The sequence below is a fragment of the Buteo buteo genome, chromosome 2, assembly GCF_964188355.1.
Source record: "Buteo buteo chromosome 2, bButBut1.hap1.1, whole genome shotgun sequence".
Taxonomy (NCBI): domain Eukaryota; kingdom Metazoa; phylum Chordata; class Aves; order Accipitriformes; family Accipitridae; genus Buteo; species Buteo buteo.
In genome coordinates, this window is record NC_134172.1 from 55472562 (window position 1) to 55500206 (window position 27645).

General features: G+C 39.9%; 1 protein-coding gene across 4 annotated transcripts; it reads right to left on the bottom strand.

Moving 5' to 3' along the window:
- Positions 1 to 1876: 1876 nt before the first annotated feature.
- TOPBP1 (DNA topoisomerase II binding protein 1) lies at positions 1877 to 26981 on the bottom strand. Of its 4 annotated transcripts, none has more exons than XM_075055144.1 (28): positions 26893 to 26981; positions 26472 to 26559; positions 25770 to 25904; positions 25021 to 25164; positions 24067 to 24248; positions 23799 to 23926; positions 22713 to 22892; positions 21533 to 21702; positions 20821 to 20984; positions 20057 to 20304; positions 19450 to 19769; positions 18478 to 18650; positions 17239 to 17450; positions 15673 to 15962; positions 13864 to 14037; positions 12708 to 12817; positions 11471 to 11594; positions 10942 to 11091; positions 10323 to 10431; positions 9564 to 9756; positions 8518 to 8744; positions 7223 to 7386; positions 6194 to 6308; positions 5495 to 5658; positions 4444 to 4584; positions 3181 to 3270; positions 2504 to 2665; positions 1877 to 2109 (listed from the first exon to the last, which is right to left on the bottom strand). In XM_075055144.1, exons 2-28 carry the CDS (start codon positions 26550 to 26552, stop codon positions 1966 to 1968), a joined length of 4494 nt encoding a protein of 1497 aa, XP_074911245.1. In that variant the 5' UTR covers positions 26553 to 26559; positions 26893 to 26981; the 3' UTR covers positions 1877 to 1965. The 4 variants fall into 4 exon arrangements, with proteins under 4 accessions (XP_074911245.1, XP_074911237.1, XP_074911254.1 ...); XM_075055136.1 differs by having other exon boundaries at positions 23733 to 23926; XM_075055153.1 differs by lacking the exons at positions 1877 to 2109; positions 2504 to 2665; positions 3181 to 3270 and having other exon boundaries at positions 4444 to 4580; positions 5491 to 5658; positions 23733 to 23926.
- Positions 26982 to 27645: the final 664 nt, after the last annotated feature.

A 27645-nucleotide genomic window follows, 5' to 3' on the forward strand; every position in this document is an offset into this window, starting at 1 on the left:
TTGTCTTGCTGTCATTTTGTTCCCCCCCTCTTTTCGGCAACTGCAAGCCATTGCAGCGGCAGTTGGTGTGAGGGACAGCGGTGTGCTGGTTCCAGGGGGGGCTGGTGTGTGTCTGATGTTAGCTGCTCCCCTTCTACCTTGCCCCCAGGATTCACAGCAGCTGCAGGAACTGCACAGCTCCAAGGCTTCTTAAAGCTTAGCTAAGTGGGTCAAGGGAGTGGTTTCTTATCTGCAAAGCAAGAATAACAGTACTACCCTTCCACAGCAGCTTCTTCTGCAGACTGGGAAGAAGAAAAAAAAATACAATAAAGTCACACAACCCTTAAGTCTCACCTACTGACATCCACACCTATTTAAAATGCCTGCAATGCAAAGCAGCATTTTGGAGGTAGAGCAGAGAATTGCCAGGGAAACAAAGTTAATTCAAAATGCGATTTAAGGTGTTAATGGCAGCGTTATTTACATAGACTTGGAGCATGTCAGAGATGTCCAACATCCACGAATAGCAAAAAGCATCAAGCTGCTACAATCAAGAAAAGCAAAGCAGGTGGTTAAGACTGTAGTCACTGCAACTCAACATCACAATCTTGCCACAGCCTAAGCCCCATGCCGCCCCTCCCCCCCAATAGGGGCACAGATCTCACTTTTTTAAAAGAATCAAATCCCTTACATTCGTGGGCATCGCTCAATTCTTCCTGACAACTCCTTTAGGTCATCCCAGCAGAGCTCACTGACAAAACTTACCCCGCGCTAACGCAGGAAACAGAAGCACAAAGCACAGCCTTGCATGTAAAGGCAAGCTGCCTTCCTCCTCTCTCTCACCTGGAGACTCCCAAGGCTTAGGTCCCATGTCCCTGCCCCCAGCAGCAAGGGGTTAGTTCTCCCCACCTAGAGCAAGGTTCTCCAGATTGCACAGGGCTTAGATGCTTGTGTCTCCTCCTGTCTATCTGCAACTGAAACTGATACAAAGACTTTCTATAGAACTGAATTCTATAGAATTCAGCAACTAGAATATGCCCCCTGCCAAATAATAAAGAGGTAAATTAAATAGACTTTAAAGATGTTGCACATATTACCACAGACAACTCCACTGGTCCTGTGCAACTGGATGCACTTCTCTGTTCAAACAGGCTGCAGCAATTCTAGCTGCTTCAATACAGCTCCTCAGATTTCATAAGCACAAACACTTTCACCTAGACTAGCGTGGTGCAACTCACATACAGTAAGTTTAGTAAATAGAGACCCAGACCCCAGAGTTACTGAAAGGTCAAACAGTTTGTCAAACACTGTGGTAGTCTGACTAAGAACAGTTCCAGCTGCTGAAAACTAAGGTCTTTGTTCTGCCTCTGGTTCCTGTTGCAGACTCCCAACAGGGAGGATGGTCAGACAAACTTCACCTCTTTGTCAAATGCAGTTGGTTCTATCTTTGCTGAACAGATTCTTTAGCACAGTGAATGGCAGTACCTCAGCAGCCTGTTTTACAGAAATAATTTATTACACCCTCTATCAATACAAAAATTCACAAGCCAGTTCTTTTAGTCTGGTTTCCGTTTTCCCCCTCCAATAGAAAACATCAAAAGAGGAAAAATTCATTTAACACCTAAGTCCATTACTGTGTGAGAAATGCAACAGAATTCTTACCAACTGGTATTTTCCCCACAACACACAGATAAAAGATGTCATAAGCATCTCACAGGGTATTTAACTATTATTTATTATACAATGATGTCCCTTAAAATCATTAGTGGAATAGTTAGGACATTTTGGAGACCAAGTATTTTTTGTATGAGTTCTTGCCATATTTTTAGATGCTACTGGTAACCAAAGCAATCTTTCCCATGAGTAACATTATTTTAATCTCAGGACAAATTAGAAGTTAAAATCAAAGCTTTTACTTTTTGTGGTGAGAGTGAAAAAACATAAATACAAATTTAAAAATGTACAAGTTAAAAGCACGGAATTTGCTCAGTGTATTCTGGATCGCTTGACTCCACTCATTTCTCCCAGTGCTTTTCTTTTCTGGGATAATCCAGTTCCACGTTCTGTGTTATTCTGAAGGCAAGATTCAGCTTGCGGCAGGCAGTAAGACTCCATTGGGGGAGGCGGATCCTTCAATAGAGGAAAAAAAAAAGTGGTTTAGCTCAAGAAGCTTCTGAAAAGAAAGGAACAGCTCATTAGTTTTCTAAAACTGAAAATAAAACAAACATTGCACACCTACATTTTGAATACATTTTGCAAGCTCCCTACCCTGCAACAAATCCCAGTGCCAGCACTAGAACAAGTCATGTTATAGCAGTTAACATTTGAGGCCACGGATCGAAATACTCCGTGTAGGTGCTGGTGGCCACAGCTTCTGGAAAAGGAGGCACACAACCAATAGAGCAGCAGTCCCTTCAGAGGCTTCAGGTGGCAGGGGTTGCTGGAGGCGAGGGACTTGCCCCGCTGCCCCTGGGGTAGGCAAAGAGCAGCCCTGTGAGGCGAGCGCCCACGGGCACGCATGCACCTGGATGAGGTAGTCGGCAATGTACTCCGGTTTCAGGCAGTTCACTCCTTGGGCTGCTGCCTCTGCCACGTCAACCCTGGTGTCCTCTGGCTTCAGCTTACTGAAGTCAGCAAAGAGATGGGTCGCTTCTTTGAAGAGAGACACAGAATGACCAGAAAACACCTATGGATTAAAGCATGACAGGCAAAAACAAGTTTATTTTTTGTTTCTTCCTCAAGACAAATGCAGTTCATGACCTGTAATTTTGCTCATCAAATTAACTAGCAAACCAACGGGAAATAAGATACCAGGTAGAGCTGTGTTCTGTGCCATCATGTACCTTTCAAGAAGAGTGATCCTTCTCATCAGAGCAGGCACAGAAATTCTACCCTCAGTTCCCACCAGCACTACTGACTTTTGTAACTGCAGACAAGCTGCCCTGCCTGACCACTTGCAAAATGAAGATGACATAGCTTTTTCCTCCCACCCTTTGACCATGTCTCAGCTATCCTGTATAAGCAATTTTGTTGGTTAAGACCTTTTACTCACACGAAAAATGCCCAGCACAGAGTTTAACAGAAAGGGGGGGGGGGAGGGAGAGAGAGAGAGAGAGAGAGAGAGAGAGAGAGAGAAACATATGTATATTTAATTTAATTTCCGCACCCTCCCCCCCCCCAAAAAAAATAATCCCTACATACTTTTGCTCCTCCTGACTGAAGAAGGCGCCTGAATCCCGCTTCCTTGGTTTGATCAACATTCAGGATCACTTTCCAGCCACTGAAAGCTCCCTAGATAAAAGACTCAATTTAGTCAGAAGTATGTTGGTACTAAAAAAGTGTAAAGACTTAATAGATCCATAATTTACCCCTTTCAGGAATATCCATCAGATAAAGATTTGCTACCATCTAGTTTTGTCTTTAAGTGTAAATGGCAGAAAAAATCCCCACAGAACATACAACTATTGAGCCAACACCATACAGTCGGGCAGCTTGCCACCAAGCCCTTTCACCTGCGCAGCAAGATGGGCAAACCGATCTATGACAAGACCCTTGGCAATGAGTATTTTTTCCAGAACACCAGACACTCGTTTACAGAAACACATCTTAAGAAAAACAGTTCCTTGGAAACAACATTTCCCCCCCACCCCGTACCCTACGTTATCTACTCAGTTACAGTAACACCACCTAAGGCCAACTGGTATCCTCACACAAGCACTCACTGTGGTTTCCAAGTAGGCAAGGGGTACAGAGGATTTGTTATAAGCACTCATTTTAAAAAGGTTACCGTAAAATACAAGTCAAGATTTATACTGATGTGACTGGAACATCAGCAGCATTTCTACCTTTCAAAGAATACTTGACTGCAATGCCCGATTTGAGAGTTAAAAGGCTTTGGGGAGCCCAAGTCCCATTTTCAAAAATCTCACTGAAAGACTATGGAACTTGCACCATAAAAATCACAGAAGGTGCTTTAGGAAAGGCGTAAACTTGTGCCCTGTTGGAAGCGCAGCAGTATGCTCATTGCTAGAGCTATAAAAATGCTGTCCAGAGAGCTGTATTCACCCATACGGCACAGCACAGGATTTCTGTTACTGTGAGTACCAGTTGTGGTTTCCCAGTAAAGCTGAGTTAGGTTAGCTCCCCAGTCAGAGCTCTGAAGCATTATCATCATCTTCCTGGCTGAGGGACATTTACGTACATAAGTAGCCACACTCCAGCTTTGCAAAACGTGAACAATGGTTCAGGAGGAGATTAAGACTTTTAATATACCAGCACTAGAAGTTTTTTAAAAACAAAATTACTTAACTAGAATATATCCAGCTAAGCCATTTTGTTCTTAAGGCAGATTACCTTTCCCTGCCAGTTAAGTTTCCAAGTTTCTTGGTGACAATCCCTGTGCTGTCCACCCACACTGTACAACTTACATTGCATGAGTATCTAAATACCTCAACAGCACCATACCTCAACAATTCCAGTTTCTTGCCTCCCTTTATGAATTTTTTTCCTCCACCTCATGGCTGCAAGTGCTAGTTTCTTCTGGTTTACATTGATTCCAGGCAAAACATTAAGTATGGAATTACTTCCCCACTCATAATCTTCTTCCTAGAACAATCATAAGCTTGAATGACAAAGCAGTCCTGCCAACTTTACCAGCAGAAAAATAAATTTAAAAAAAACACACTAAAAAGAAACAAACAAACCAAACAAACACCAGAACAAACCCCAACTCAGTCTAGCTTTATAGATTGATTTTTTTCTGACCAAAACACCACTAGGTAAAATTAGAGATAGGGTTCTTCATTGCACCTCTGTATCTAAATCAACTCATGTTTTCTGTGACATCAGGTCATGTGCACAACCAGATTCATCTTGCAGTTATCTACAATGGAATTCAACAGCAGGGCAAAGCAACTCACTACTCTGGACACCATTGCTACATTTCTGCAGCATCTTCCAAAACCATCAAAGTTGGTTTTGATACATAAAGATATGAACCAGTCTACAGGCATTATTTTAAAGTTAGCCTGGTCAATGTAAAAGAACTGCTAGACCCAGGAGAACTGTGAAATAACAGTTAGGGAGGTGAGGAGTTGGAAGAGATAGTGTTCAAAAATATCTATGTACATGGTTATAGAGTTGGATTATTTAAAACTATTATATGTTCATTTATTGAAAGGATCAAGATTTAATTCCTGGTGTAACAAGATCCATGTAAATTTAGCTGGTACCAGTGAGAATTTACCAAAAGGTACTCAAGCTTCAATTTTCAGAAATAACTATAAAAACTGTAGGTATTTAATTTATACTATGCCAGGAGTTTGGTTCAGGACTAGTTTTCAGAGAAAAGCTTGCCAAAAATTTCTCAGACTTTGGATCCTCAAAAACTCCCTAGGCTTGGGCACCCTAAACTGCTAATTGGTTTTGAGAGGTGAAGTCCTTTCCTAGTAGTGCAAAATGAAAAGAAATGTGAAAAGGTACAACATAATTATTTCTCAGTAATAAGGTCACATGCCTGAACAAAGCAGCCAGCTCCTCTACATGCCTCCAGGTAGGAACGATGAAGCACCCACTTTCCAGCTGCCATCGAAGCCAAGAATTTTTCATTTCGAAGAGGATGTCCCACAACAATGTGTGTGCAAGTTGGATCAAAGCACTGTTTCTCAAGTACTATTCCACCTTGAATTGAGGAATGAATTTGATTCAAATTATTTAAGGGTCATGCTGTACCACAGAAATGAGCAACTCAAAGTGAGAATTATCTGAATTCAGATAAAAATATACTTAACTCAAATTTACATTGAAAGTGTTATCATTGAAGTAACATGGGCAGAAGCTGGCAAGGAAGGAGAAGCAGCCAGGAAAGAGTGGCTCTGATAAAAATAAAGTGCCACTGTAACATGGACAGGAGTGAGAGAAACACCAGAGGAGAGCAGATCCTGGGCACCCCCAACAGTAAAGAATGAGGCTGTTGTGGAGACAGCTAAAAGAAAACTGTCGGAAGACAAAACCGTTGCTGTTTTATGGCAAAGCTGATAGCTCACATAATAATAATATATTCAAAGAATCACTCACAAGCACAGAAAGCCATAAATTTGAGACCTCAAATCTGATGAGTCACTAACAGAAGCCCCTTTCTTTTCCCCAACGAGCCACAGCTGACCAGACACATACAGACACATACTATTCTTTGCATTTCACAAATATCTGGTACCTAATTCCTCAATCAGATGGCAGTAATCAAATCTTTCTTGAGGATTAAGAGAAGACAGCTGAAATTTACGGTGTTTTTCTTGTTCTTCATCAGCCTTCTCATCTTCTGTAACAGCCTGGAAATACAGTAACAGATTTTGAAAATATGACAGAAAGATTAGGCTGACAGCTGACTATTTCTCTGCCAAACATTCTGGGTTATTTTTATATTAAGTTTTCTTTTAGCTAGGAAAAGCAGAACCAAACCTGTCAATCACTTGACAAAAACCTTGGATCTTATCAAATCAACGTTAGGCTCCTGCTTAACATCCTCTTAGTTCCCCCTTTCTTCAGGGCACAACTGAACCAATCTGTCATAAAAACTAATCCTCCATTCATATCCACTGAACGTCAAGTTGAACACATGAAGAAATCATCATCCATCTATCACACTGCCTCATTCATTCAGACTTCCTGTAATTTCAAGGGCCTTTATGCATTTCCACCACAGCTTATTTACTAACATGACATGTTATGCCTCTGAAGACACATAGCTGCTGAAAGTTTGAGCATCAAGTGATACACTATGGGCAAAAGACCAAGCGCATTTTCCTAGCCCCTTCCAAGCTCACTGTAAAATAGTAGAATTTTAAACCAGGTTTTTGGCACAAAAATCATCTTTTGTTTGTACCTAAACATAAGTTCCAGATACCACCAAGGAAACAAAGGCCTAACCTTTTTTCCAACATCCTAACATGGCTGGAGGAGTTCCAAGTAATACACACAGTAACTCTCCACTCCAAAGCCCACATCAGCGTTCTAGCAGGAACTAACAGGACAAAAAGCTTTTTTTATCTGAGCAACCATTATTTGTTCAAAATCCCGAAGAAAGGGGGAAAGAGAAATAGAACTGTACAAAATTAATCCATTTCAAGATTTTAAATGCAGATATTCACCTATTTTATATTTACTGCCAAGTTCAAAGCTCCTTAAAGTGTCACTATGTCTCTTGGAACACAAATCATCATAAACATTTCTTCATATGACAAACCTTTTCTTTGGGCTGTGGTGCCACAGGAGGCTTAGCCAGTGGGAAAGCAATGCTGGGGGCCTGCGGAGTGGGAATCAAGTGATCTTTAACTGGTGTTTCAGGATCTCTACGTACAGCATTCTTTAGACCTTCAATCAAATCTCCATCCCCAGCCTTGGGAACAGCTGTGAAAGTAAAGCATTGTTGCATGACTTGTCTTTGGCTGAATATAATTATTGATAAAATAAAAAATACAATTAAAAAGTAAATAATTAAAAAAAAGAGAAGTAGCTATCCTAAAAGGACAAAATACAACTGCTGCTACAACATGTACAGTTACATTTCACCATTGCCTTTCATAAAGATGCTCTTCCTTATACCACAAACCACCAGCTGCAATATTGCAGACTCACGTCCCTGGATGCCTTGCTTTGGAAAAAAACAAAAAACCTCCCCCCCCCCCCCCCTGCAAATAAACCCCCTCAGATGGACTAATTTCTCTGGCTAAACTGCACTGATTCAGTTGAACCAAAAAATCAATTGAATGCATTTAGCTAATTTTCTTCAACCTCCTCTAGGACAGCGTCAGTTTTCAGGAATACTTGCCGCAAGCAGAAACTCTGTAAGTAGATTGAGGGAAGGAGCTGGGGGCAGGAGGGAGGCAGTGGGGAGAGAGAAATAAAGGATTCTGCTATCTCTCAGGAGGCAGGAATGGGAAGAAAGCAAAAATGGATGAAAAAACATAACTATGTTGCTTCCTTAGTCCTAGCAGTAAACTAAAGACTTCAAAAAGAACAGGGAAGATAAATACAGTATCTTCACTGAATCCTGACCTAAGCACATCCATCAGCAGCTCTGACACATCTGTTTTTCGGGCTCTTCTTCCTATATCTCCATTCTTCACCTTTGAATATTTCCACTACAATTAAAAAGATTTTACTCCTGGTATTCCCATTTGAATTCCATTATACCTACCTGAATTATTACCTGGAAACCAGCTGTGGTTCCAAAAAAGAAAAAATTAAAAATTGGAAGATTTCCTGAAGTTGATGCAGACTATTTTTAGACAAGCACTGCCTTGGTGTTTGACCACAAATGACAAATGGATAGGAAAGCTTCTCTTTAAAAAACAGCAACACATAATGGAGATCAAAAATGTAAAATTTTATTTTTGGCATTTGAGAAATGCCGACAATGCTCACTTTTTTCTTTTTTTTTTTTTTTAAGTAGAATCCAAACACTACTGTATTTTAAAACTCTCAAAGATCAAATGGATGCTGTAACAAAGAACAAGGATATTGTATTTCTGATTTTACCTATATCAGCAATCTCTGCATCAGCTAAAGATCCTTTGAAGGCAGACTCGTCCACGTTCTTATTGGCATTATTCTGACCTTGCTCAGTGTACTGGGAAGGACTATTAGGCCACTGAAAGTTGCTGACAAGTCTTGCTCTCTCCTCCCTCGCAGTAGGATCATCCCAGATGATCTGCTCATTCTGGGATGGCTCTGTGTTTATATCTGTAACTGCCTGACGGGATTGCCTAAGGAAAAAAAGCACAGATACCTTAAATATGCATTTGCTTTACAGAAGACTACCATACTAGAAGGCAATGCGTTAATTATCACATCAACTGTAGCGTCCAAATGACCTCATTATTAGAAGAATGGCTGGGAAACAGGAAAATTTCAGTATAAAACCAACTCCAGCAGCCTGGCTTTGTGAGCCTAAGAGTCAGCATAGCTGAAAAAAGGCAACCAAAATATCAGTAGGAGATGTTTTTATTATGTGTCATATTGATAAATTATTCCCAAATCAATATACTCTACTCTTTACTGAACCTATTAACTTGCAAATAAACACCAAGCTAAAGGAATAATTTTGCAAGTTTTCCATTACTTTCTCACTGTAGCTCAGCATAGTTAAGAGTTCAAATCCTACTCTCTTTTTAGAGAGAAAAGAAACATTCACAGAAGCGCTTTGCAGGAATACCTACTACTTGTATATGACCTATGTGGTGAAATACTGCAGCACTGCTTTCTTCAAAATCTGTAAGAACACTAACTAATCTGAAGAGAAAGGAAAGAAATCAGTTGGCATAATTCAATTCAAAACTAAAAAGCAATCACACTATTCTGTGACTTTTTGAAAAACAGAAGATACCTACTGTGGATTAAGATAACATTCTGATTTTATCTTGCAAGTCCAGTTAAAGATTCTGAATTGCAAGAGAAGTAACTTAAGTACATCAGTAGAGAAAGACAATACACTTGAAAATCCTGGAGACCTATTCATGTTTCAGTGAATATCTAGGTGTGCGCAGGGAGGACAAAATAAGAGACTATGAAACACAAATCAGTACCTTAGAGCTTCCAAGACCCTACTGCGGCCATTTCGCACAGACCGTGTGCTATCAGGAGTGGTTGGAGAACCATCAAAACTGTTCCTTGAAAGGGATCCTCTTTGCCCTTGTGGTTTCACTAGCGATGTGGCAGACATGATCTCCTGCAGCTGCCTCTGGAAGTTCTCCCTCATTTCTAGTGCTTGGGTTAAAACTTGAGAGAAGGAACAAAACTTCTAAGATCAAGACTGTTATATTGTAACGAGTGAAAAGTAACTGAAATTCCAGTCAACTTCCCTCCCCCCAACACACATCAGGACAAAGACAATACATTAAAAGGAGAGCAAAAGTTATCTGGGAAGAATTATCTAGGAAAACTACATATGCCCCAAGTCACCTATTCCTAGACACAAGGAGAAATCTCCATTTAGCTCACTTCTGAATTTGCTCGCATGATCTAACTTACATCCACAATTCTCCCGTAACACATTTATTTACATAACAAAATTAAATACGAACTTCAGAGTTTTAAAAGGAAAGAAACAGCAATTAAGTAATTTGCAACAGATGATCATGATTTTCTTGTGGGCTGTCAAAGTCTTTAAAATAGAGAGCAAACCCCTTTCCTCTCATCCAGCAACAATAAGGACTAGTTGACCAGTATATAAATATGGTACCTAAGGCTTCCAGATTTTGACATTCAGCACCTGAAACTGTAAAAGGCTTATATTGATAGTTTGATGTCCCACAACTATTTTGAGAACAGTGATTTACATTTACCTCCTTTGGATTCACTTGTTACAATATGTTCTTCCCTTGTAGTAACTGTTTCCTTTATTTGGTCTGTAGTTACATCAACTTCAGCATCATCTTCATCCACTGGAATAATCTAAAAACAATGAAGACAAGCAGAATTCTCAAATGCCAAAATTTTTTGCTTTTTACCCATGTTCAACACTTGTATAAATTCTGAAGATTATTAATCTTGCCTTAGAGGAAATCTAACCTTTCAGCTACTGCAATGACAGTAAAACAGTGAACAGCAGCATCAGTGACAACACCTATTCTGCAGTCTAAATTTCTACCAAGGCAAGTTCACACCTTGGATCTCATTACCTACAAGAGAAGGTAAAGACTGGACCTATATTATTTTGAAATTGGAAAGCACTTCTAATCTTGAAATGCCTGTGTTTCCCTCCATCGCCCTGGAAGAGGAGTATTACAAATGCAGAAAAACCTTAAGGAACATCTGCAATAGCTATTATTAATTACTAGCTACTCCTGATTCAGGGCATCACTGAATAAGCATCAATGGTTTTTATTAATATGTTAATATAACAATTAAGTTAACTGAATCCAAATCACTTCACACAACATGAATGCATATCACACATTATACCTCATTTTCCTCTGCTGGTTTTCCAGTTGACGCAAGTTTACTGGAGGAGGAGAGCCTGACGTCTTGCACTGTACTGATGTCCAGGCTCATTTTGGGATTGTAAGTGTGAGGAAAGAGAGATTCAGGAAGCCGTTTATATTCTTGGGCACTCTGTAATAACATCCATTAACATAAGATGTGAAATTTCTTTTATCTCAAATCAGTTTCTCATAATCTAAACACAGGAAAAGTACAAACAAAAAACCACCAAAAGAAGTACTTTACATAAGAGAAAAACGTGGCTCTCATTCTGGGAAACATGCAGTAGAAATGTTCAGTGGAAGAGAATTTCTTTTCTCCTCATGAATAACAAGGTAAAAGTACATCAGTGAAAACTGACTGCTCAATTTATAAATTCAAAGCAGGATGCAAAACATCAGTTCCTATACATGTTCAGTACAAATGCAAACAGAAAATACACTGCCATACAACTGCTTTTAAGCCTCCATTTCCCCTCACTTTTAATAAGGGAACAAAGCAAGCTCCATACCTCTAAAAGCCAGTGTTCTGAAACAATATGTATACCCCGTTCTTTAACAGATTTGTACTCCTTATTGTTGTCATTTTGTCGTCCCTTGTAAATGAAGTGTGTTACTGTTTCATCAAGGCACCATCTAGAAAAGAAAACAACATACAACTTGGAAGATATAATTTCTATCAAAAAGTATCAGAAACCCAGCTCAAATTGTCCTATCCCTTGTTCATATTAAAATCTTGTTTTGCCTATTTTGTTATGCCTAAGTAAGCAATGAGCCCACTTACTTCATCAAAGACAGCATTCAGTTTTAGGATAGAACAACTTCAATATCTTTTCAAAGCATTCCTGAAGTAAACAAAACTAAATCTGATAAACATATGGAAGAGGAGAGGTTTTTTGCTTTAGCTTTTTTGTTTTGTTTTTATTTAAGTGGAATTTCAAATCAGTTTCTGAAAAGAACATGTGACCCAGGATGAGAAAGCTTTTTCTTCTGTTGACATACTGAGCTGCAAGTGAAATACTGATCCTTAAAGCTTAAAATAAACAAAATGCGGGATTCTAACATTTAAACCAAGAAAAACTGGTATTTGTTATCTAACGCAAATATCTTCAGCATTTCTAAGCTACTACCAGACATAAGAGCAACTTCCACACCATGAATGATAACACTTATTGAAGAAGTCAGTAACAAAATACATAAATCTTAGTTAGTGGGAACAGAATTCTGTCTTAAATCACAAATGCTAGTTTGTAATTTCTCTTCGTGACAGCCTATTTTTCCCAAGCTGTTCTAAGCACACGAACTTAGCCATGCCTATAATCTGTAAAATAAGCAGTTTTGAGCCAGAGAGAAACACACACAAATTCAGATCAAATTCAAAAACTAAAATAAAAGCAAATTTTAAACTACCCCAAAGCTAAACGTTTCATAGTTTTCTTCAAAAAAGAAGGGAATAAAATAAATATAGAGAAAAAATCTGCAATTCAGGAAGACTTCAGGACCAACAGTCTTTCCAAGACACGCTTATCAAGAACAGAGAGACCGGAGATGTGTTGGGAAAAGATGGTCCTATTTCACATTAGAAGCACATGGCCTCATTTTGCAATAGAAATTGTTTAAGATGGTGAAATCTAACGTTTAGCTATAGCAAAAGCTCACGTAGATAAAGCACACTAGAACGCGAAGACTCGTATGTATTAGAAGTCACATCAGTGCAGAAACTTAGAAGCTGTTTCTATCAGTTGATACCTGTAGTCTGCCCCAAGAGAAGCTGCTAATGCATTCAGTTCACTTTGCTTCTTAGTAAGTTTTTTACTAACATATATAACAACATCGGCCAGAGGCTTGGGCTCTTCTTCCTGTTCAAGAAGCACAGATAAAAACAGGAGAGTCATGTTTGGAAGGTTTCTGTATCAATAACAAAAATACTTTAATATTTAGTGTAGTACGTACTAAAATATGCAATAACAACAGAACTAAGATAAACACACATTCTCTATTTTTGTTGCTCCCAAAGTCCACAGTCAAAACCCAACACTATTATCATTCCATGCACTAGGAATCCACAAGACACAAGATTCACTCCCAGCTAGTCTCCCTAAGACATATTCTGCTCCTTCCATCACAGACCGAGCACTTCCTGAACACTGAAATTAGGGAACTATCAAACCTTACACCACAGAAGTATTTCACTGTACTGGAGTGAAAAAAAGTAAGAATAAGGAGCTACAAAATAAGAAGTGACAGCCTTCCCTTGCTGAAGGCCATTAGCTTTCTTGCTGCTCCTCTACAGGAAACAGTGTACAAACATGACAAGCAAAACATAAATGCTCCCTTTCCTCCTGCATCTTCTTCTGTTTTCTGTCACTAGGGTAGATTAGACTGAAGAGGCAAGATAACTACAAGAAAGGACAACATAATGTGTCTTTATAAGGGGGTAAGCAACTGATCACATCTTGTGCCTTCTAGTAAGCAGGAGAGCAGCACCTTACAGAGGAATATAGGAAAAGGCAACACATACATTAAAAAAGAACTAGCTTTAGCCCAAGACAAACTATTTAAACCTGCTCCTCTGGAGGCTGGGCATTTCTTAAATGTGATGAAATCCTCTCATCCAATACTACGAAGTCTGTACTTATAAATATGTCATGTTACTTAGCAAGTGCTTAATATTCAAGACAGTAATACAGACAGTAGAAAAAGGTTTTAAAATTCTTTGCCTTCCAGGAGGAAACTCTATCCTACCTTCCTTTAACTGTCATGAAGAATGCATAATCATACGGATTTCTACTCAAATGGATCACAAAGCGCAATTCACAAACTCCTTTGTAACTTAAATCACAAAAGATACGGCATTTTCTTAATTAAGCCTATGCTCCAGAAACAAAAAAACAAAATTTCCTACCACTTCTGGCTCTCCAGTGGTCAACTGAGGGCTGGCAGTAAGAGCTACTGTATGCCTTGTGCTGTTTGCCAGTGCCAATTTCAAATTTCTGCTGATGACTTCAGAGAGAGGTGTGCTCAGTTTCCTGTTTTTTTGATCAGGACCTCCTGGAGTTTCCAAAGCTGCCAGAGCATCCTACCAAAAAAGAAGCAACTGACTGACTTTCACAAACACATTGTAAAATTCTCACTCAAATGCAAGTTTCACAAATACAGTCTGTAGTAAGATGTCATACTCCTAAACCAGGACGGTGTACTGCAGTAGCAGCTAGCAAGTGCAACTGTAGTACCACTGCACAAAAGCAGTACAAGACAATCCCAGTCTTAAGAGTCTGCATAAGCAAAACAGGAAGAAGATAGATTATCAATCTCTCTCTTCACTGCCACCAATGAAAACTGCCCTCAGCGGAAAAGCCAGTGCCCAAACCCAGGTATTCCTAACCCCAACCAGTTATTTTAATTTACTAATACCTCCCCTGACAAGAGTTGCATATGAGTATGCGATTCTTTCTGCACCTTTAAAACACCAAGTTTCCTACTGCCCTTTTTTAAAAAAGAGAAATTTTGGTCTAGAATATCTTGCTTTGGAAAATACCAGTGGTGAACTATTAGATTTCAAAAAGCAGAGTACCGAGTCACAGATTCACTCACTCACAGAATGGTTTGGGTTGGAAGGGACCTTAAAGATCACCTAGTTCCAACCCCCCCTGGCATGGGCAGGGACACCTTCCACTAGACCAGGTGGCTCAAAGCCCCATCCAACCTGGCCTTGAACACTTCCAGGGATGGGGCATCCACAACTTCTCTGGGCAACCTGTTCCAGTGTCTCACCACCCTTACAGTAAAGAATTTCTTCCTTACATCTCACCTAAATCTACCCTCTTTCCGTTTAAAACCATTACCCCTCATCATATCACTACATTCCCTGATAAAGAGTCCCTCCCCATCTTTCCTGTAGGCCCCCTTTAAGTACTGGAAGGCTGCTATAAGGTCTCCCTGGAACCTTCTCTTCATGAAGCAGAACTAACTGAAGAGAACACTGAATTCATCTGGTTTTGTAACACACATTTTGTTCTATTGCGGGCAGAGGCGTGAAAAAAACCGCAAGAAAACAGCGAACCCACAAACAACCCCCCAAAAACCTAACAACTTCGCAGGAATTCAATGCATCGGTCTTTCAGTTAAGGCCTCAAAAATGAAAAACAAACCTGAAGCGCAGATACTGCCTAAGTGTCAGGGGTTTCTTTGTTCTAAGACTCGTATTTTTCTAGCCTTTTGTGGCCTTCAGAATGAGACAATGAACCCAAAACCCCAATGCATTTTTCAATCTGCAGTAACAGTTTTGTAATTGCTAAAGCTATTACATTAAAAACATGTCATTAAAGTAGCATTTCATGACAAAAGCAGCAAACACTTGTTTCCAAATATCTGCAGCAATTATAAGCCTTACATTTCTCAGTCTTTAGATGTAAAGAACACAGATTGTGTACCATGTGAGGTGTAGAACACGTGAACATATGATGCAATAAGCACAAAGGAGCTTTGTTAAGGACGTTATAGCATCTACTAGTCAATAAATTTAGTCCACAGGTCATTGACTAGAAATATATAGAAATAAATGGAGCCAGTTATCCTGGCTTATTCAAAACGGAAAGTCTGTACATTAACAGCATAAAAAGGGGTAAGCACAAGTTCCTGTGCCGGTTTTAAGTTTATGCACTTCTTTAACACTACTGGCTCTACCAACTGAAAAATTTGCAAAGATTATCACCTTTACATCAAAAGACGGCTTGAATAACTTGTCTTTGGAAAGAAATTTTGACGGTGTATCAAGACGTAAAGATGGTTCTTTCTGTGGCAGTCCCCCATGTGTAAGGGGGGTTGTCTTCCCAGTATGATGAGAGATTACAGCTTGGAAAGCTTTACTCTGGAACTTGTTGATATCAAGAGGGGTCACAGCTGGTTTTTTTCCAGCTTCAAGGAAATAAGTAGGTTGCTCTGAATCAGAAGAGTTAACCGTTGCTGGTGTCTTGCTAAGCTGAATAATGGAACTCTCCTTGTCTTTAAAAGAAACAAAGAAAACATAAGCAAGCGGTCTGATTTTTCTTTTGAACACAGATCTCACATACACTTTTATTTAAACAACTGAAAGTTCACCTGACCTTTCTTTCCCTAAAAAAATAGTTCAAATCCTCCTCCAATAAATGCTCTGAACTGATGATTGTATTTTAAAAGCCAGTATCTTAAGTGTCTCTTCCAGTTAACTACTTAGTTTGAATTACATTGGTACTGAGCTTGACCCCAAGTGTCTGAAAAATAGTGAGCAACCCCTGGTCAGCTCACAATGTTTGCAGTTCCACACATACCTGGATAGCTCACATATGTCGTACAACAACTATCAAAATACAAATCCAAGAAAAAGATGCAATACACAATAAAACCTTCCCTTTCAACATTAAAGGTAACTCCCCCTCCCTGGATCCTTACTTTCCATGCAACGTGAAAGTTCTTTTGTATTCATGACTCTGAATCACACCTCTTTAGGTCACTATGCACACTTCCAGTCCTTTATGTCTTTGGGTTAATAGGACCAAGATTTAGCCTTAAAGTTTATCCATCATAAATGCTTCTAGATAAGTATGACTCATCATCTTAATAGCTCAAAAAGACTAGTACAAGAATTGCTTTTACACTTTATTGCTCATTTCTCCCCTGACCTCTTGCTTTTTTTCCTTAAAAATGTAGTATACAGGTAAGATGCGCCTATGCCAACAACATACCTTTTGTCCTCTGACTTGGTGACCCATATGATTAATTCAAGAGGGCACTGGTAAAACAGGTCTGCTAACATTCAGTATTAAATCACTGTAGTCTGCATCTTAATATGGAAAAAATATTGCCAAATAAAAGGTATGAAATAACTGGAAAAGGAGCAGAAGCACCAGAAGATGAAGTAGACATGAAGGACTGAGCAGAGGGGCATCATGTCATCATTAAGACTAACAAGTTTTAAGCCAGATCTATCATCAATTACCACGCAATCTACAGAGCAGCATGTGTGTCAGAAAGGACAAAGCTGAGACACTGAGCTTGATTCCCAGCTGACGGATAACAAGACTCCACTAACTCCAAGAAACTTGTAGGAAACACACAGTATCACTTCTAAAATTACGACTCAACAGCAGGAAAAAAAAACGGAAAAAATACTTGGAAAAATATCCTTTAGCTCTAATACTTCAAAGGTGTTAGGAAAAAAAATTTCATCATACCTGCCTTCTTTATCGTGAAAGAACAGTATAATGACGCAATCATATTCCCTAACTTGCTAATAACCAACCTTCAGCCTCTGCATTTTCAACCAAGAACTTGCTTTCATCTGCTCTCTTTCCTGTCCTTGCAGACTGCAAAAGCCAATCTACAGTGACTGCTGGCAAATTACGCTTCTTCGCAACTTCATACTTGGAGCCATCTGGTTCTCTCGCCACAAGATGGGTAGTGGCAAACATTCCCTTTTTTGCATTGGCTTTCCACACAAAGAATTCTTGGACTCTAAAATTAGATTAATAAAAACATTCATTTAGTCATAAACAAAATTAATCTAGGGCACGTTTGCACTATTATAAAATGCATTCAAGCAACAGAAAAAGAACCAGTAGAATTATCTAAGGCTATCCACTTTGCACTTTACAGCCTAACCTATACCTACAAGCAACCAAAAAAAAAAAAAAAAAAAAAAGAGAGGTTAAACAGTAATGTTTTGCTTCTACCGGTATTGGAAATGTAACATTTCTCATACTCCAGAAGTCCTTATATATCCCATTTCCAAATCATACACTGGACCTAACATTCTTCTGCAAGATTAATGGGACAGGCTGGATTCCTTTCTGGAGCCGCCAACAAGCATCATTTCCAAATGAACAATAGTTTTCTTTATATTACAGTTTTTCTCTTATCATCAAAGACTTCTAAGAAGATGACAGGACTGAGAACTCACCGACAAAGAATTTAGTTCAAACAGACTACAAATCAGATCAAATGATACTCTAAGCTATACAATTTTGCCACTTCATGACTAAATACGTTTTCCTTAATGTTTTTCAAAGATCCTGATGAATTGGGAGCAAATAATTCACCATCCCATCTCCTAAGAAATGGTGCACTATCACTGATTATGAGGCTGACCCAGATAGTACTGAGGAAGACGAACAATGGTCCGCTCCTGGACAACTGAAGAGCAACTCAGAAGGCCTGACGTGAAAAACTGATGGTTTTGCTCTGTTCTAGAGCAAAGCAAAAAGTTACTGAGACTCAGTCATTGGGAAATATGAGACTGAGCATATTCTGGTAGAAATTAGTCTGTGTGAATACAAACTAAATTTCTCTAAAGGAGAGGAAAATAAAAGACCTATATAATAACATCTCACTGCTTCAGCACTAGGTTTTGTAAATGAATAGAATCCCAAAGAGCCTGTAACTCTAATATTTGTTACTCCTGTAAAAGAAGTAGTGAAATGCATAATGGATTTCATCACACTGGCTGTCTAAGAACAAGAAGAAACGGTGACAGGAGACATACCTGGCTCCTAGCAGTCCTGCCAGATAAACCAGGGAGTCTCTCTCTGCAACAGTGAACTGGCTAAAAGAAAGAACACAGTCTTCCAGAGGGGTAACTCCTTCCATTACCGGAACTGGTGTGAAAAGTGGATTGGACTGGGGTTCTAAAAGGAGCTGCTGTTCCACACATGTCATCTTAAAGAAAGGGAAAGAGATAAAAATGCAAATCAAGCCAAATAGCAACAAAGCCAACAATATTTCAGCAACTGTATGATAGCATTTATGGACTCAACAAAAAGCAGTCCTGCTTCCATCATAACATCTGAGGCAAATTATTTCCCACTGAATCAGACAAATTCTTTTCTAGATCATTTAAATTCTGTCAGGTTTGATGTACTGAGGCATTATTCAGAACTTTTCAGTTACTACTCTTCCAACCCTGGAGGCTCCCTTAAAGCATTTCCAGGTGTGATCTGAGGGTCTGTACAGATTTACTTCACAGAAAGCTACCTAGTACTGAAAAATACAGCAGTTAGTCTACACCACGTGCCCACTCTTGGCAAATACGGTTAATATTTTTTGACTTTGAGCTATAAACCTGACTTGCTCTTCTGACACAAGTTGAAAAGCTGTAAAAAGCATGAAACAAGAAAAAGCAAGCACAAAGATATCAAATGAAATCATGATCAGTCAACTAGCTCCTACAATTCATTAGAGAGAATGCTGTCAGACTCTCACATAAGCAGCCTCTGAGTCATGACAATGAAATCCTATTTAACAAGCCTGTAGAAAATGAAATGAAACGGATAAAAGGTACCTTACAGATGCAGAGGCTTTAAAGCATGCTTTCATTTAGTACATTTCTAATGAAACAAGGCTAATCTCTTCAGTATTTTTCTTACACTTAAGCCACTGATAACTCCGCATTCTGACAAGACATATTTCTAATATAGATACCTGTTTACTCACAGAACTGAAAGTGTAACTCCCTTACCAGCCACGTATTTGTGACAACATCACCAACAGTTGGCTTCACTGTGCACCCCAATAAAGGTACCACAGCATAGTCTGCAATGGTTCTGCTCTGCAGCGGCAGAATTTTCCCAGCATTCTCCTTTATAATATCTGCAATGCAGGACTCATCCTCTTCACCAAAACCCAAAAGAAGAAATCTCTTTCTAACAAATAAGCCTCCTTCAGCGAGTGCAGAAGACTCTCCCAAAGAACCATTACACACAGAAGATTGATTCTCTCCCTGAACAGTCAAGTGAGTAACATCACTGAAGGTTCTGGATGTCAGTTTTTCAACTTCATCTGAAAGGAAAAAAAAACCCAGAACAACCAACCATAGTAATTGCTTGACAAGAACATCAAAGACAACTGAAAATAGTTTCATGAAGATATGACAGTATTCTGCTGTTTTCAGCCAGGTTTTAGTTAAAAACTGCTCTATATAGGCCTGTTTAAATTTGATTTCTAAAACACAATATAGAAGTTAACATACTAGATGCAGCTAGCTTTTTAATATGCAAATGCTGCAAAACTCAAATGCTAATTATGAGCAGTTAACCTTTCTATGGTATGCTGAGCCTAAAACGTACCCATTGTAGAATCATTATTTATGTATTGAGAGAGGAAGTCCTCTTCAGCAGCTTTCCGGTGCTTTGTAACGTTCATAGCTTCTTTCTTCAAAAGATTGTTATTTTTGGGAAGAATTGACTTCATTCCAGGTTGCTCCAAAATTGGGTTCTCTAACAGCTGGTAGTTCAGAGGGACATATTCCTCCACTGGACGTAGATAACCTTTACTAAATGACTCCAGCAACCATTTTGCTGTTACTACATGAGGCCTATAAAATAAAGTGTTATACAAACAAGTTACAGAAGGTTTCAGAACTGTGATTCTTCTTTCCCATTACGCAAATACTAGTATATACACACACACCTGAAGTTTGTAACTCCAACACTAAGCAAGCTTTGGGCACTTCACAAACCTCAAGATTTTTTTTAATTCTTTCAGTCTGAGAACAGAGAATTTCATACTTATTTTCTATAATGTAGATTTTATCTGCCACTGCTGGATTGCCAAATCCTTCCTCCTCAATATTTTAACAAATATATGTTAACACCTCTTTTCACCAATAAGAATACTTGTTTTTCTGTTCACTGAGGTGACTCATGCCTACCCAAAAACTACAGTATTCAAGAGCACATGAAGATGTACTCATGAATACTAGCTGTAAGTCTTCTCATTTAAGTCAAGAACTATTTAGGATTTTCAAATCAATACATGTTTTCCTGTTTACAAGGTGGTGGGAGAAAGAAAACAAGGTGAAGTAGACCTTAAGCGATATAGTTATCATAACCTGTGAGCTGTCTTGTCCAAAAAGTGTTTCAGCTCATCATTGTTTTCCCCCAAAATGACATGGGTAACACCTTCGTTCAGTTGATTAAATCGAACACCACCACCGCAATTAATAAGCCGCCTCATCTTGTCCAACTTCCTGCCACTGAAGCCACACAGATAAATCTACAAAGAGAACAGAGCAACAAAAAAGGCCTTTTAAAAAAAAAGTAAAAAATTAAAAATAAGGTAGGATATTTTGGTATAATTTGTTTTGACTGCTGCAGAACACAGAAAATAGTGGTGCAGCTTCTGAGAAGCAGCAAAAAAGTTAAGCATTTGGAATTGGATTAATTTATCTTTGCAAATTAATCTAGCAAAACTTCTAGCAAAATATTTACTAATGGAATGAACCCCTAGCCAAAGTCGTACAACCTGAAAAAAAAACCCCACCACCCAAAACCACATACCAATTCTAGAACCCATTCACTATAGTATGTTTAAATATATATGTCTATAAACATATAATTTTATATTTATACTACAAATTTAATATAATTATACACACACACATAGACACATACGCAAGCTACAGCATGTGGACACAAAATAAATCTGGCATTTGCTACTGACCATAGAATCAATTTACTAAAGCAGCAATTGCCAGTGCTTCAACCTAGTTGCTTCCACAGTGTTAAGACTGAACATTTCAAAGTATACATTGTTAAACGTACTCGACACCCATCTAACAAATCTTCAGGGTCTTGAAAAGAACTTATATCCAAGTTTTCCAGCTCATCAGGAAGAGGATCCAGTCTGCTGCTCATAGCAGAACTACGTGCGGTTTCATTAACACTACTTGAATTGATATTAGAAATGTGGCTGACGTCCGAAAAGGTATGATCTTTAAATAAAATTTAAAAAGATGCATTAGTTTTGGCTCATCTCTCTCCGCCTCTTCACTAAACAAAATACAAAACAGTGCTAGAAGGAAATGTAAAGTCTGAAGAATAACAAACACTAGGTAAGTATAACCTTGGTTAAACCAAGGGTTTTATTTACACACAGACTGAGTATGGTCTTACTAGCAAGAGTGCTTAGGCACCTTCTGTTTATTGCCAAATGGATGTCATCTCTGAGATAGCAGCCAACAAGACTGGTTTTCAAAGCTTTTATTCCAGTTTTGCGGCCACCTATTAGAAATACTCTTAAAAATAGACAGGCCTCTCTGTAGTAAGGAGAAATCAACATGAAGCTCAGTGATTAGAGAGTTATATGCAGTTTCCATAATACCTAACTAGAATTCCCAGTGCTCTGTTGGTAGTGCTACCCCAGGGCTCCTGTTCACTCATTTCCTGAGGCAGTAGACAGTAACAGGTGTTTGGAAAGATACATTTAAAGCTGGCTGTGTCTTTCATGCTACCATGTTTAACAAAATGCTTTTAACTTTCCTTCTGTTAATGGCATGCAGTAAGTAAAAACAAATACATGAAGAAAAAAAAAACCAGAAAAAATAATGCTACTTAAAAAAAAAAATTCTGTATTTGTTTCCCCCCCCAAGACTGCTGTGAGATTAAATTCATAACAGACACTTGTTTTAAACTACAAATGTATGAACAGTCATGCTTTTTTAGGAATTAAAGATATACACCACTGATTCTTAAACAGACAATCAAATGCCTAATTCAAGTCTACTTTTTAAACAATTATTCATGTGATAAGTCTACACATGTTGGAATATTCAACATGCATAGAAGTAATCTGTTATGTTTTAAGCATAAGCAGAATCAGAACCCAAACTGTAAAACCAGCACTGCAAAAGCAAGCAGCACCCTACTAATTCGAAACAGTTCTTCTTCATTACTACAAATGTTTCCTACCTTACTTCAACATATTTTAAAAGGTTTTACTTACTCTCAGGCTTGCTGGCATGATTCGTAGGTGTTGACGTATTGGGTATATTACTCAGTTTTGATCCACTCTCTATTTTATATATTGTCTCATCCTGACAGAAGCCTTTTGCAATGCTGTCAGAAAACCACTGCACAGACACACAGTGCACATTCCATTTTCTGGCACATTCATACTTCTGACCTTTCAAATGTAAACAAAATAAAAATCACAAGTCACTAAAATGCTAATGTTTCAAACAGTGATCGCTGAAAGATGGCTGGACATTAAGAAAATATTAAAATTCAAATAACTGATTTCAATGTGCAAGTTGTGTTATCCTGGACTCTTCCAATAAGTTGGTTACTTATTCTCTAAATAAGGTTAGAGGAAAAAAACCTCATTGATGGCTAGCTCATGGGTACAGTATGACAGGGCAGTAAAGCAAGGGGGGGAGGGGGGGAGGGGGAAAGCCTTTAAAGCTTTCAAGCACAGGGGGAAAAAAAAAAGTTTAAAAAGTCCCAGGATACTTCCCCATAGGGAAAGGGAAGGAAATTGGGGAAAAAAAAGAAAACCCTTCCCATTCTTCTCCCAGTAAAACTACAATCCTTTCATCTTCCCAAGAGGAAAGAAAGGGATTTTTCATTTTATCTTAGTAGGGAGTTCAGAAGGCACAAAAAATAGATCAGTTAAAAAACATTAGTCCACAACCGAATTTCAATCAGCATATAAATTAAGTCCTATCCAGCTCTCCCAAAAAACTTAGTTTTTCTTTATTCTTCCATCCCCTCTAGGATTCTCCATTTTTCTTCCCTTAAATACCATTTGGGTCTCTGGATTTTTCTCTTTTGTTCTCTTTCTCACGGCTTTAGAGCAAAGTAAGGGTGCCCTCTGTTACTCTTCCCATCAACAGTGATTCCTTAAACAGAAGTAGTAAGAGCAACACTGAAGCAGACACAGAGACAGCTCAAACTCTTATGCTTATGCATATTTACCCTACTTCAACTCAAGAAGTAAAAATAGTATTTACTCTCTAAGTTCTACCTTTTGGCTCTTGAACTATGAGGTGAGTACATTCATTCATCTTGAGCCGCCCCGTATATTGCCCACCGTGTTCAGCAGTGAGGCGCTGGACTTCTTTCCTTTCTGAACTACTTAAGCCAGTTACGCAAATCGTACAGCCAAGGAACACAGGACAAGCGTAGTCTTCCATGTTAACATCAGTGTATCTCATTATGCTAAAGGAATGAAAGAAAGAAAAAAAGAAAGAAAATATTTTTTCTTCCAAGTAAAATCAACCAGAAAAAGAAAGTAGCCTGTACCACCATAAGAATTACCAGTCCCCCAAACAAAAACAGTTTTGTTGTGGTTTTTATACCTTTGCTGAGATTTATCCCACAGTGTCTTAACCCAAGAGGGAAGCAAAACAGGTTTTTTCAGAGAAGCAGCTACTAAGTATTTCTTGCTGCCAACTTCCCCAGCTATAAGATGAGTTACTGACACACTGAGGTCTCTGGACACACATCCACCCATCATCTGCACATACTTATGAACTTCTTCCTGGGTGGGGAAAAAAAAATTATAAAAAATTATCAAGAAAAAAGAAAGAACCTACATCACACATTCACCTTAAAAAACAAAATCATGGATTTCAATTGTCCATGGTTTCTCATAAAAAACTGTTCAAAAATACAAAATGGGTATATATGGAAGCCATAAAAACCATCAAATATAATTTCCATTTTATTTGCATTTCTGATAAGCTGAACATAATACGTACCCTTAAAAAAATATGACAGTCATACAGTATTAGTAAAATTTTACAGATGGTTGACATTTTAGGTAGTATAAATTAGAAAGAGATATCAGAATAAATAAAAAGTAAATTTCTGAGATAAACTATTTAAACCATAGCTGACAGGGTATTAAATCTTTACCATGTAGTTTTGAGCAACCAGAAATAGAGCGTGTTGTCTGTAGCATTATAGTCACAGACAAAATAGTAAGATTAAGTGATACGTCTAATCAGTTAATAAAAATCCCCAACACGTTTACTCCCATGTTAATACAGCTGAAATCTTACATGATTATATATGTATACGCTTATGTAATATACACATGTGCATGCACAGATATATCTCTACATATGCTTCCTCTTTCTCCATACAACTCTTTACATAAACTATATATAATCTACAAACCACAGAAAGACTAGACATACCTAGACACAGGCACAGTTATATATAGTATGACTGCTGCCTTAGTAATGAGCCATCTGAAGCCAACTGACAACAATAATCAGCTAAACAATCCATTTTGTACAATGCATTACCCTAACATCTTTTTCAAGGCTGGTACAGGATACCGTTACATCGGCCATGGTCATATTGTACACAGGACACTCGGCTCTTGGGACACATTGCTGGGACTGCATACAGTACAGGACTACCTGTGGTCCAACAATTCTACAGCCAAGCTGCAACAAAACAACAACAACAACAACAAAAAAAAACAAAAAAAACAAAACCAAGAACATTAGCAGAAGGTACATTGGTATAAAGAAGGCTTTCCTTGTCCCTGAAACCTAAGGAAGGCAGGGCCCTTGGTCTGTCCTCCTCCTCCAGCATCTCCAGGTAGTTGACAGTTTTGTTTTTACTTTCAGCTGCAGATTTTCAGTACAATCCATGTAGTTTTTCTGGCCTCAGTAAAAGCAGCAGATGCTATAGCTAACATGCCAGAAAATTCCAGCTAGCCTATCTTTGTCTGCTGGACAACTCATTGCAGGTCAAACTACATCGCGTTACTCGGGGTAAAAAAGTGTGACAGCCAGCTTAGCAACTCCAGCGGAATCAGAACTGATCACACTATTTATTTTTCCACATGCTTCAAAATAATCCTTATGCTTTGCTAGTCATCTTCTTCCCTAAATACAGGATGCAGTGACGTTTTAAAGATTTTATTGTGAATCATTCATACTGCTATTATTCAGTGCAAAAAGAGCGAAGATAAGGTGTAAGTATGGACAAGAGAGCTTCTAGAAGAGAAAGAATATAGCTAAAAGTAAGTTGATGGGTAGCATACCTTTTTGAGATGATTGAAAACAACGCCTTTAAAAGGATCACAAATGTAAAGTGATTTATCATTTTCTTTTATATTGAGTGCTGTTTCTTCTTCAAGGATCTGGAGATGCTCTTCTGACTGAAATTCTTTTATAGACTGCAGGTAAACAGTGCATACATTTATTTAACAAATAACAAATAGCCAATCCTGTGGAAACTACACAAGTACTACTTGAAACAGCTCACAACAAAGCTACCATGCCAGAGTGTAACTGGCAGAAGAAAGAGCTAAAATACCTCATGGGTGTCCCCCTCATTCCCCCAACTCTTCACAATACTCAGACTTAAACATTCTTCATACAGACTTCAGGACCTGATCCTGCCACCCTGATCCCCCTAACCTCTCAAAGTGGAAAACAATCCACAGTATCCTTCCTAAGTTTGCTTAATGCTTAGATGAGTGACCATCATCCAGACTTTGCCAGCTACATGTCACTTTGCTAAATGTCAACAGGTTTTGAAATAATAGTTATTTCTTGTTCAAGAAGCAATTTCAACAAAATTGTTCTTGTTGAACAAACTTTATTAAACACCAAACACCTCTATTACAGAAATAGCTTTATTCCCGAATGTATACATATAAGCTACATCTAAGTCAACCACGAAAATAATTTAATTAGGTAGTTCACTGGGCTCACTGAGAAAGGTGATCAACCCTACTTACCTCAAGAGCTTTAAAAAAATACTCCGAGTTCCCAGAAGACTTTATGAATTTCACAAAAAACAGCTCCTTACTACCTTTCATCCTTCAACTGAGAAGCAAAACCCAGTAAGCGTCCGACACTTGCGGCGTAGCCCTGAACCGCGCAGTGACGGGGCACACCGCCCACCACCAGGGGCTGTGAACCCCCCTCCGCCCTGCCCCTGTCCCCAACGGCCCGCCCCACGCCGCCCAGCCTCGGCGCCGACTCCGGCCGGAGAGAGGCGGGGGAGGCCGGGCCAACCGGGAGGCCCCTTCCCCACAGGGCCCCCTTCTCACGCCGGGACGCCGCTGCCGCCCGACGTGCCCACCTCAGGGCTCCCGCGCACCCGGGCAGATGCCCGGCGCCGCCGGTTTAACCGCGCACCCCACCGCAGGCCCGTACCCAGGCCCGCTCCTGAGCTCGGTCCCTCACCCACCGCCTCCGCAGCGGGCGGGAAAGCGGCGGACCCGCACTGCGCAGGCGCGGGGCGGGACGGGGCGTGGGAGAGGCAAGAAGGCGCACGCGCCGCCGACGCTGTGGGCGGGGAAGGGGTGCCGCGCCATCCCGTACCCGCGCGTGCGCCCTCGCCGTCTGCCCGGTGGAGGCGGTGCTGCTGGGTGGGGGAAAGGGTTCGCTGAGGGCGCGCGCGGGGCCTATCGCTCCGCCCCCCCGCCGCCCCGCCCCGCCCCGCCCCGCCCCGCCTCTTGCTCGCTGTGCTCGCGCCGCCGCCCGTGCCCTCGGCGGGTGGCGGACTGTGGCGAGTAACGGGCGAAGGTGGCCGGCCTCCTCCTCCCGCCGCTGGTGTATCCCTGCGGCGTATCGCACCTGCGCAGTCCCCTCAGCTTTGCGCCCTTAGGGCGGCCCGGTGCGCAGTTGAAGACAGTAGGGTGCCCGGGCGGGCCTTAGCGAGCGGTAAGCTGGAGGAGATTGCTCTCCGGTCTGGGAGTTGTTGCTGCCGTAGCAGGTGGCAAAAAAGGCTGCTTCCCTAGTCACGGCATCCCCCGCATCCGGCACCTGCTCTCCAGACCCCTCCGAGTCTATCAAAGGGCTCGCTTGGAATAGGTTTGGGGTGTTGGTGCTGCTGAGTCCTGCTGGGGGGGCGATGGGGGAGTATCACAGCTGGGAGAGTCTGGGAGGGGTTGGAAGTGTGATCAT